General features: G+C 37.1%; 1 protein-coding gene across 2 annotated transcripts in view; it reads left to right on the plus strand.

The window, feature by feature from the left end:
- The window catches only part of LOC109463910 (profilin-1A-like), a 19,822-nt gene extending 10,147 nt beyond the window's left edge, over positions 1 to 9,675 (plus strand). Inside the window, exons 2-4 of one of the 2 annotated variants that reach the window (XM_019760802.1) lie at positions 2,278 to 2,347; positions 8,685 to 8,801; positions 9,296 to 9,675. In XM_019760802.1, coding sequence (XP_019616361.1) covers positions 2,278 to 2,347; positions 8,685 to 8,801; positions 9,296 to 9,393 — 285 coding nt within the window. In that variant the 3' untranslated portion in view covers positions 9,394 to 9,675. Of the gene's footprint in view, positions 1 to 2,277; positions 2,348 to 3,665; positions 3,804 to 4,366; positions 8,038 to 8,684; positions 8,802 to 9,295 lie in introns of those variants that run through there. The other variant, XM_019760801.1, reaches the window with a different exon arrangement.
- The last annotated feature ends 2,692 nt before the right edge of the window (positions 9,676 to 12,367 follow it).

Genomic DNA, 12,367 nt, shown 5'->3' on the forward strand with positions numbered 1-12,367 from the left:
CAAATAGGATCCTCAATTGCATGAATTATATCAGTCTGTTGATCATATTCTCCACCAAAAGACAGTCTTATCTTAACAAAGAATGCCATTTTCTCATAAATTATGCAAATGTGGTCCTTATTTGAATAAGTTATGTTTAATTATGTTCACCTTCACTTAACTTTCAAACACCCCAAGTATGAAATTCCAGGCAGTTACCACTACGCAATTATAACATTTTCTCATTAATTATGCAAATTAAGTCTTCATTTGCATAATCAATATTTGCCTGTGTTTCTCTCGTTCTTAATAACATATGTTACAAGCTTGAACTTCCTATCATGGAATGCAGCTGATTTATAGAATTTCCTCATTAATTATGCAAATTACATCAATATTCGCATAATTGTAATATCATTATGTCAAGCATCACTTAAGCTACCTACATACCAAAAATCATGATGATCCATCAATCGGTTCTTGAGTTATCCTCTTTTAAACATTTGTCCTTTAAACCCCCCTGCAGTTCTAGAGCAAGCCGCTAGGGGACCTAAACTCACGTCACTTCTTCCCCAGCACAAGAGCTATCTGCCATCTAAATTTCATCACCATAGCATGTCTGGATCTTGAGATATCAAAACAGGAAGTTCAGCTGCAGTACCATAACAAGCCGCTAGGGGGTCCAAAATCTAATCATTTTGAGGTCTCATCAAGACCTACCCATCTACCAAGTATCAAGACAATCCATCAAGGCCTTCTCAAGTTATCGTGTTGACAGACAGACACACACACACACACATACACGAACGCCCCTGAAAACATAACCTTCTTGGCGAAGGTAATTATAATTCTAACCTTCTATTGTATTACTAGTGTCTCTTTATACAAAGCTGTTTTGACTGCAAACCTAAAACATTTGGCAGTATACTGTAATTCCTAGAAAAGTTGATGATATTATAGAAAGAAATACAAGCAGTTTCCCTGCACCCCCCCCCCCCCGCCATCAAGAATTAGACGTTTCTTGACAAATAGAAAAGAAACATTCTTATCACGTAGGGCCTAGGAAGAAAAGTTGTGTTTCCTGTTTCAGTCCTGAAAAAAATTAGGGTTGGCAGGTTTTTTCAATTTGAGTGAATGAGTGAGGTCGGGATTATCTTTTTTTTGTTTCAGTGTAGTACAATACAGTTTAACAAAGTAAAACTTGCGTGAGGACACTTAGTTATAGTTTCAATGTCATTGTTGGAAGACTGATTCAGTATGTGTGATTGCACAACATTTCATCACTCAGGTGTCAGATCATGGAGCTAGAAAAGGTCGATCAACTCCAAAAATTGCAGGTGTCCATCCAAAATAAGGCTAGGGTCAGCAGTTTTTTTAGGATTGGTCAGGAAACACAACATTTTTTTCGTAGGCCTAGGTATATTTTAAGGTCTGATGCCCTTTGCTGAGGGTATTTGCTGGTCCCTTCCTATCAGCTATCATTAAACCATGGCCAGTAGAAACTGAATGTTTCCCCTCCAAGGGAAAAGTAATCAGTGCACAGCCTATGAACAGGGTAAGGCCTACCCAGGCAATTGACCTCTGCTGAAGATAAGGTATTCCCAAGGGTAGGCACTGATGATGGACATACTGGCTTCTCCTGAATATGGATCAGTTAATACAATCTCGGGGCTTGCAATGACAGTCCTGCACAAATTTAACTCATGCAGGTTACTGGAAAAGTATCACATTGTCTTTTCGAATAGGGAAGTAAATCCAGCTCGCTGTGTATAAGGGAGCTTATGGTACTGTATTCTGTGTATTGGGGTTCTGTACAGGCTACCTCCAAACACCCCCCTCCCCACACCCCTGTATCTGTATCAGAATGGCCGGTATAACCGCCCTTCGGTGTAACACACCAGCTACCTGCTGCATGCCTTGTAGTACATGTATCAAACCTCTGCTTCTAAAAAAAACCCAACACAGTAATATTCTAAATGAGTAGGGATGGCCGCATGTGCAAGTGCAAGCTCTAGTTGCATTGCAAGTTCATGTACATGTACTTGAAAAAGCATCATGCTTGACACCTCAGTTCAGGGTGATAATAAGTGAAAAACATGACTGCATGTTGAACTTATTAAAATAAAAAGATTATACTCAGTTTCTCCGTACCTAATATGTGTTTTTACTATGTCAAGATATGTTACAATTCTTTTAGTTGTATGAAATATTAATACAAAGTAGGAATTTGAAGTAGGTAAGGGATGTAATAATTGTGATATTAATGCCATGGACATTGTCTCTTTTGTTTTCATGCAGGTCACCCCAGAACAAGTACAGAAAATAGTCAATGCCTTCAACTCTGGCACCCTAGCCGAATTCTACACATGTAAGTGACACAATGCATTATTCAACCCACTGTGTCCTGAAAATTAGTACATGAAATGGTATTGTAGAATCTGCAGTCAATAGGATCATAAGCTAACCATATTTTTAGCAAGGTTATCGAGCATCAGAAGAATTTGTACTGCGTCTGTGCAAAACCCCAATTATTCATGGTTCTCGGTGAATGTTGCACTAGAATTTTGCACCAGATAGAGTTTTATCTTTTATCATTTCAAAGCTTTGACGGGATGTCATGCTTAATTATGTGTAAACGACCTTCAAAGTGCGCAATTTTACAGGTTTCGCACAGGCACAGTACGTAATACTATGCAGTCTGCTGACGTGCTGGTTACATGTAGTAGAGATTAAAACTTTATGTAAACACCAGTCAGCGCTTAAACAAGAAGATAATTGGCAGGTATAGGTTGATAATTTTGTTTATAGCTGTCTTATACCACTGAGGCTTTTGTAGCAGCAATCTGGTAGCTTCCATCAGATCATTCTGATAACTTAACTTTGAGGTTTGCCAGCTTCTAAACACTCAGGCACAGGCAGATTTTGTCAAAAATGCAGCTTCCACGGTGCAGAATTACAAGTGGTCAAAACGCGATCAGAGCATTCCTCGGTTTTGCAGCTTTTGTGCATTCACTGTAGCTGTATGCTTGCTGGTAGGTCCCTTCTTGACAAGATGTATTTGTCAGCCTGTTGGCTTGACATGTTGCAAAAAGTTGCATATTTGTACATTGCAATGAGTTTAGAGTTTTTGTTCACAAAAGTTTTAAGCATTTCTAACAAGTCTTTACAAACACAGTTAGAAAGAACTATGCTAATTGTTCTAAACTACACATGTAGGTCTTACGTAATTTTTGTTAGCACTAATAATAGTCCTGTTTAGGGAAATGTTTTTGACATCTTAATATAATTATTACTTCTAAAGTTCACAAAAGTTTTAAACATTTTTCAGACAGCCTTTTTAAAAAGTCTGTTGGGCGTTTATCAGACATGTATAACAATGCTTACTGTTATAAAGTTATGATAGGTCATACATATGTTGTGTCCTGTTCATATACAATGTTCTTGATTATATATTATGTTCTAGCAATACAAGGTTGATTACTTTGGTATGTTGAAGTGTTTTGTGCTAGATGATTTGAATTTGTCAAGCAGTATGAAGAAACTGGGTATCAACTATCAAGTTCGAATTGTGACTTAGAGTGAAACAGGGAGTTCAACATCTTAAGATAGTCACACTGTTTCAGACAACTGTCTTGATTTGATTGATTTTGCACTAATTTTTGCATTTTTTTTCCTTTTCCTTGCAGCTGGCATGTATATAGGTACAGAAACAACTGAAAGTGGAACAGAGCAAGAGATCAAATACAAGTTTATAAAGCAGAATGGTAAGGCGTTCTATGTCAAAGAAGGCGACACAGGGGCATGTGTCTTCAAGACAAACACATGTAAGTACAGTAACTATATTTCTTGTGTCACACTTGTATCATTGCTTACCCAATCAGGGCTTGAAATACTGGGTGCATGTGCACCTTAGTGCACCCAAAATTAGAGCTGCACCCATTCTTTTTGGCACCCAAATATTTTTGTAGATATTTTTGTGCATATCAACTGTATAATAGTATGCAGGATATTGTTGACAACTAAGTGTCAGAAAATGATAAAGTCTTTGTTGAAGTACTCGTTTAAGATTTTGAAGTTAGCTCCCATTTCAGATTCAAGCTCAGAAGAGGAGCAGTAAGATCTGTAATTAGGTTTTGTTTTATATGGTGCACCCAAACAAATTTTTGTGCACCTATTTTTTTTAGGTTGGGTGCACCAGTGCACCTATTCCCAAAAATGAATTTCGAGCCCTGCCTGTTATTTGTCTTGAGTGCATTTTGAGACAGAATCCCACAACCCAGACCACTGGGAAGTTTTAGGGATTTTTTGTTTTGGGTATGATTTAATTCAATCAGATTATTGTGAATGTCAAACATTACTTGTAACTGTAACATTTGTTGAATTTCAGGTTTGATCATCGCTGTGTATGAAGACGGCATGCAGGCAGGCAACTGTAACGATGTAGTGGAAAAGCTGGGAGACTACCTGTTGGAGTGCAACTTCTAGGCATCCACCTTCCGTGCTGCTGCTTTTTTCTTTTCCAGCCGACACCGACTACAAGGATATTTCTATATATGAAAAAAATAGAAAAAAATTGAAGCCATGATTGTAACCTGGTTAGCCTTGTTATGGTCCCTCAAAGTGATCTGTTCCAGACACCCCTATTCTGAAGTGGACTTGTCTAAAACTGATGCTGCACCTAGGGTACAATAGAAAAGGACTTTGCTACCACTTCGCTATGGTAGAACATCCTCTATCAAACCACCAGTACAGATAACGTATGTTACTGTCAGTAACTGGTCAATTAGTGATGGGCTCCATTCAGTAACATTTCAGAAAGAAATCTGAAGAAAGAAGATGAAAATGGATGCCAACAGGAACCCTAAGAATCTGTGTAGTAGCCCAGATTTCTATACGGAGGAATGGCAACTAGGACTGTTCCAATTCCGAGTTGGGGGTGTTTAGGATATGATTCTTAGTCTAGGGATGTAAAGTAGCCTTGAGGTTAAACTAGAAATAATTCTAACCGCTTTCTATCATTCCTGTGGAAACAACCTTTAGAAGTGAGTAGATTAGATGTGGTAGACATTGGGAAGGCCACCGTGCTCGGAGTAACAGTTAGAACCAATTAATCCAAAATCATTGCTACATTTGTATGTCAGTGAAGAAAACTGGTCTCTTTGCATGGAAATACATGATGCTCTTGTATTTCAACCTGCACTTTGTGTTTTCTAGATGAATTCATTTAAACAATGATTGTATCGTATACATTATGTATAACACATGGTTCCTCCTGTGACCAGTGTACCAGGCTAAAATGCTGGTAGTGGTATTCTAGATCTATCGCTTTAGCTTACAGCATTTAGTATAAACTAATTTGCTGTTGGTAAAGTTTTTGATTCTTTAATTCCTGTTTCAAGGTCCATTCAGCTGAAGTAAATGATATATTTTTTACCTTTGAAGTAGCAGAAAACTAAATGATTTTTATATTGGGGGTATGTTTGTTATTACATGTAGGTCCTGTATTGCAAGATACCAGTTTTCATATTAAGCAATTGCATGTGGCTACAGTGTGCATATTTAAGGCAAAGTAAGACTAGTCGCTATCATAGCGTGATAGTTAGTATCAACGAATCAAAAGAAAACACAATACCGTCCCATAACCAAAAGTCAGTAAGACTTCTTCTCCAAGTTGTTGCACCTTCTATTTCCTCATTCCATCTTTTTCTCTCTAAGACAACTCTTCATAGAAGCATTCCAGTCTTTGCTCTCTGTGTTCTGTATAGTTATAGATGCATTCCAGTATTTCTGTAGACTCTTACAGATACATGAAAATCCAAGTTCCCACAATGTAGACTTAACTGTGAAACCCATAGAAATGTAAGACTTTCTGCAAGGCTTATGATGTAGGCCAGTGTATGGTGCTTGTCCTTGTCCCTGTGACCATTGTACAGTGGTAAAAGTCATCTTAGATGTTTTTAAAAAATCACAATTTAATGCCACAACAATTTTATCTCCGCTTTTCTGTGTTGAAGAGACAGTGGAAAGAGAAAAAACAGAATTTTATTTCATTTACTGTTCATTTTCTTTATTTTTGAAACTTTTATAACTTTAAGGAAAAGTTGTTAAGAATATATAGTGTAGGTATAAATGGGGTCTCTTGACTATCCAGATGGACTAGTTGTTAAACTAGTTTTACTTTACAATTAAGACAATATGCTTTTAGAAATGACATGAATATTGTAAGATGTTGCCAAAAGCTTTCTGTTGCATTGAGGCATTGGAAGGCAAGAAATATCTGAGACGGTGGAAATATCGATGTGGCTGTCATGTACATTTCCTTAGTAAATAAAGAAACTAGAAACTGATAGTTGTAGAAAAATGCCTAATGGCAGTGTTTAACTGTAACTTGCAGCAATTTAAATGTTTTACATAATGTGTGTTGTGCCATTTTGGACTAGCGTTAAGCTATGTAGCCTTGTACCGGGAAATTTTAAATCGTTTTCTTTCAGATAGCATAGCCAAGTTTAGTCATGGTAGCTCAAGAAATGACCACTACTTTTCTTAAATCGGTATCAAACATCACGTTGACATGCAAATTAGAGCTTTTGAATTAATATTACAATGGCTGGAAGAGAAAGAAAGTGGGGAATCATGGTTTAAATTTTACTAAAAGTCAAATTGAAGTACTATAGACCAAACTAAATCAGTTATGCACAAAATTCAACTAACTCGAGCTATTCAGATTTGGTAGTGTGCCCTTGCTTGTTGCCACTATAATCATTAGGTCATACGAATTTAATGCTATGGTTACGATTTGATGACTTACAAACAAAAAGAAATACACTGGTTGTAGTGCAACAATTTGCAACACAGAAATTGCTGTTCTATACATTCAGGGTTTGTGTATATACAATGGAAACATTGAATAACAGTAACATTTTGCATGCTTCAAGGTATATTTTACGTTGTAGGTTTGAAAAAAGTTCAGGAGTGGGTATCCAAGCCATGTTCTTAAACTCACCAAATCTGAAGCAAGGATGTCATTTGTTTTGACCATAGAACATTACTTGCCAGTTTAACTGAAAATTTTTCATGTTCAGATCTTATTCCAAGGGTATTTTATGGGTAGCTTGGTCTTTGCCTCGTACTAGACTTGCAAGGCCTCTCAATCTACCATGTGCTGTCAGACATACTTGTAAAGAAGGAGTAAGGATGAATACATGAGTTGCCACCGTCTCAGAAAGCACTATGTGGAATCCTTTAGTAAGTTAGCCAATGGTATGAATATGAGCTATTCATTTACAACTGTTAAGTTCATAGCCACATATTGTAACCCTATGCAGCTTGGCTTGTTGAATCTTTTAAGTGGAAAAAAATTGTCAGCTGCTTCATCAACTAGAACCAATAATTATTGAATCTTTATTGTTACATTCATGTTAGAGGTTTTTTAAGTTTGAAATGTATGTTGTATACAAGTGTTGCACAAGCTTTTATTAGTCTTCTTGAGCAATATATATATGTTTAACTATATGGATTATTATTTTGTTACGTATCAAGAGAAGTTGTATTTGAGTTCAGTGCCAAAGTAGTTGAGAGAAAACTGCAGTTACTGTACCAGATTGTTAACTGGGCCAGATTTGGATAGTTCTGGGGTTCAGTCAATAAACTGAACCTTCATGTTGAATGGGCACACCTGTTATTTGCATTATGTTCAAGAATTGCACAGTATATCAGCATTCCCAAAACCATTTGGAGTCAGCACATTGTAGCACCAGAATCAATTTTGTATCAAGTTTTTCCTAAAAACAATGCAGTATTTACAGTTCTGTAGTTACCATGCATACAATGGTCTAAAAGTACAAAGAAAATTTTAAGGTACCGTTTCAAGATTTAAGCCTTCTGTGCCATCTTAAAAACAATGTTGCCAGTCCAGCCCAGGAAGTTAGATGAACCAGTCCTGTAGTTCTTAACTTATTGATAGCACCACCTATCCCTACAATACTGTAGCTTCTATGCCGGATCTGTCACTGAGCCCACTGCAAAGATAAACTGTAGGTCTGTTCTCTTCACAAGTCAGTGTTGTGTCTTCACTGTGTCAGTATGAATGAATAAATGCAAGCATCCCATTAAAGAAGCACTTGTAAGTCAGAAGAATTGTGTTATTTTTCATTGGATGATGATTTTAAGATGTGAAATATGTGCTAAAGGATAAAGTACTAGCTGAAGTGAAATTCTGCAGAACATTTTTGGCTGATAGTGTGTACACATTCAATTATATAAATTATTATCGATTGGAAAATAACACCCTTCTCCCAACTTACACGTAAGTACTTCTTAAGTACTAAGAACTAGAAAGATAAAGTATTTTTTTGCAAAATTTATCTACAGGATACTGGAATGATGAAGGTAAGGAAAACATAATGCATTCAGTCCTTCAAGACGAGGCTATAGTAAGATATTATAACCAGCAAAATTCAGGTCTGGAATGTTCTTTTAGATTGTAGACTCTGAGTTTTCTGTTCATTGGTCTTTATATAGCCTTTACCAGGCTTCAAAAGTGGCTGGAAAGAGTAGAAATTGGCCAAATAGGCAGATAACATGCCACGGGAGTTGGTCCGCTGAACGAAGGAGTACAGCTTGCTGCTCCGGGCACTCATACATCTACAGTAGTAACAGTACTAAGAAAAGACTAGAGATCTTTAAAATTTGTGTTATTTCCATAGCTGGCCTCTTCATTGGTGATGAAGCTGACAACAAGTACAAGTTCCTGAGGCAGAATGAGAGCTCCATCTATGTGAAGAAGGGCGAGGCAGGGGCCTGTGTCTACCTGACCAAGTCATGTGAGTGCTGCATTCTGTATCACCCCAAAGTGCCAGCCAGACTGTGGTTAGATCGCCCGAAGGCTGAAGGGATATCCAACCCGCTGGAGGGCTGGGACTGAGGGTGATGCAGAATATGCAGATTTGTATTTCATTTATCGTAATTGTCATACATATACCCACCCGAGAAAGCCTGTATAAATGTGAAATGTGTAAAAAGTTGAGAAAATTTACCCTTGAACCTAGAAAGGCTGACATTTGCTCAGAAGCAAATGGCTATGTGGTGTGGTTAAGCCATAACAATGCTATTACATTGATAGAACTATTATAATTGTATGAAGTGACATATAACTAAGAATTTAACAGTTGGATAGCTATAATCCCCTACATTATTGGTTTGGATTTTTATTTGGCACATGCAATGCAAACTGTCCAGTTTTTGTTTCTTTTGTCATGCTATCAATTGGTCTCAATTTCTTCATGCTAGATTTCAGGAGTGTTTTTTTTTTTAACAGGCATCATCTTTGGAGTCTACAGCGAAGGCATGCAGGGTGGCAACTGTAACAACGTGGTGGAGAAACTTGGCGACTACCTGCGTGGCAGCGGCTATTAGACAAAAAAAGGCTGCAGATTTCAACAGTTCAACATTTTGATTAGATGTGGAGTTTGGACTGTTACTGATTGTTACCTGCAAACTGTTGGCATTACTGCTAAATCATTTAAGAACTAAATTCGAGGATTATCATACACTGCTAGACAACACCGCAAAAGTAGACGGTCGATCTCGACATGTACATTGTGACCTGTGTCGTACAAATGTAGCAATGGTTAAAATGTACAGTTGACATACATTGTATGTCAAGTACATTTTGTGTGAGGCTTACCCTGCTTTTTTGTGTTAGGCCACACCAAGTAAATTTTATGGATGACGTCCGCGCGCGCATTGATTTTGGCCTGTTCGTAGAAAAAAAACAAGAAATTCCGCTTCCTGTAACTGACCAAAGAGTCACGACAGTGCCGCAAATCGTCAAACCCGTAACGCGAAAACAGGATAGGACAACAACTGCTGTCCCACTTGATTTATTGCTGTTTTGATGATGAATGAAAGACTTCTTGCTTGTTACACTGTGTCACCTCATTCAATTTGTGTCCTAACGTTTGTCGTCTCTTCGTATTTTTCTGATCTAGGCCTCTTGTTTTTTAGGGCCCTTCTTGTTTTTTTCGCCCTCTCGCATTAGATTTAGGGTCTCCAAAGGACGTCATCCATAAAATTTACTTGGTGTGGCCTTATCAGATGTTCTATATCCTTACATTATGAAAGTATGCATTATGAAGTTTCTTTCCATAGAAACGAATGTAGATGCCCAGGAAGATGTTAATCTTGTTGCATTAAAATGTAACTCTTTGCAGTTGCTATAAATCCATTGTCACTATTTTCACAAGTGTCTACTATGGTATATTTTCACAATACCACACACACAACTTTAACCTGATATCCAGCTTTATTTTACCCAGAAAATTACACAATTTACATAGAACCCAGCAACAATCACATGGGACTTAAGGTACTATGATGAAACCTTAACAATACAAATCTTTGCCTACACCATTACCATACAATTTACAAATGGATACTTTAATTTACAGATATAAAATTACCATAAACAGTTGCCAGGGAAAGAAGACCTTCATAGAATATTAGGTACAAGGCTAAACAGTCAGCACAAACCATCTGAATTTGTTTAAAGTTAAAGCTTTATATATTAGTTCCCACACAAAGGAAATGTTCTCACCTAGAGCTTTCGACCAGTCACTCTGGTCTTCTCCAATAGACTCAGTGTCAGTGGGACTTATTAAGAGACTTCTCTGAAGAGAGGTCTACCAGACACCTTTGACCCAGTGTTGACGTCACACTTCGGTGAAGCCACATGACAAGTCTCGCTGGGTCAGTCTACTGATGAAGACCAGAGTGACTGGTTGAAAGCTCTACGTGAGAACAATCCCTTGTGTTGGAACAAAAAGTTTTCACTTTAAACATGTACACTGTAACTGCCGACACAGATTAACTTTCATGTTATTATAAGAATTTTGTCATTACGGATATTCTCTTGACTAAACTTACAAAGTTTGACCATGTATGTTATACATGGTGAATCTGAGATCACTGCTTGGAGGTATTTATGTTTTCTGTTAATGTTACTAATACCTTGTAGTCTGGCAATGTCAACTTTCAATCTTCGAATATATGCTACAGACAAGCTACCCTTTGACATCAGTGCATTGTTATTGTTCTCTTTCCCACTGTCATCTGAAGCATAAACATGTTAATCCTTTTTCATTTTGACAACCTATTCACACACTACCGGTAGGTTACAGCGAGTGGCACTGTAGCATTGAAAAGTAAGATAACAGTCTTGGAGCCCCGCCCAAAGACCTAATAATGAAGCTACAAGCCAAAGCTACATGTAGTACATTGTCAGTAGCTTGTTCTACGCACAGCATCTATACCCACACACAAAATACATTGTTACTGGCCTACACTTTAAATCCAACCCATTCAACATACGTGCATTTGGTCTTTCTGCCATAACATATCGTGTCTACAACTGCTGCAGTGTCACAAAACACCTTCAACAAAAATCAACAGTTTTCCTTGACTTACAACTGAATTTTTTTGCCAGCATCATCTATGATATTCTAAGCAACAGCTAATGCGATAAGTCTGTATTCTAGCACAGCAGTGACAAATGCAAATTAGAACAGCTACATGTACAGCCAAGCACAGCATGGCACACAATAATAATGTTCATTCATGTTTTATCTTGTCATACAAATATGTATATTACAGTCAATCTTCACCAAATTGCTTTCCTACATGTATTTCTACATTATACCCTTTCCATTGTAGCATGTCAATCTATGAAAATATGTTTTACACTGAGTTATTAGTTATATTCTGAAAATATAACTCTTCCTTATATCTTAATATGATCATGCTGGGTTATGTTCACCCATATACACAGGCCTCTGTACAATTTGAAGTTGATTTGCATCAAAGATAGTAGGGCCATATGTTGATTTGATTATATGGATGACATCCTCTGGGAACCCCAAAACTGATGCAAGCGTGAGAGTAAAAAAAGTTGGGCTTAAAAAAAAGGTTGCCTTCATTATGAAATCTAAGATTTAGTATAGTTATGAAGGTTGATCAAATTTTAATGTATGAGTATAACACAGAGTATGTTATGGCAAATAATAGACTCTTCACTTTCATTTCTTCACATTTTCTTCTCTTCTTTTGGAATTGATTTAAAATTTGGCATTCTCCGGCATTAGTATCATTTTCCAATATTTTTTCCCCTAATTTACAATATTTGCTCCTTTTGAAATTTGCACGGATGTCATCCATATAATCAAATCAACATGGCCTTATATAGGTGTCATAATTATAACTCATTCACCCATTTGTTATATACATATACTAGTAAATGTGTAACAACAATTCTCACTCAAGTTCCAACCGACATCTTTGCACGAAGGCTTGCAATACAGAAAATGTGAGCTCTGAAGCATTGCAGTTTTGTGCA

The sequence above is a fragment of the Branchiostoma belcheri genome, unplaced genomic scaffold, assembly GCF_001625305.1.
Source record: "Branchiostoma belcheri isolate BF01 breed outbred unplaced genomic scaffold, Haploidv18h27 scaffold13, whole genome shotgun sequence".
Lineage (NCBI taxonomy): Eukaryota > Metazoa > Chordata > Leptocardii > Amphioxiformes > Branchiostomatidae > Branchiostoma > Branchiostoma belcheri.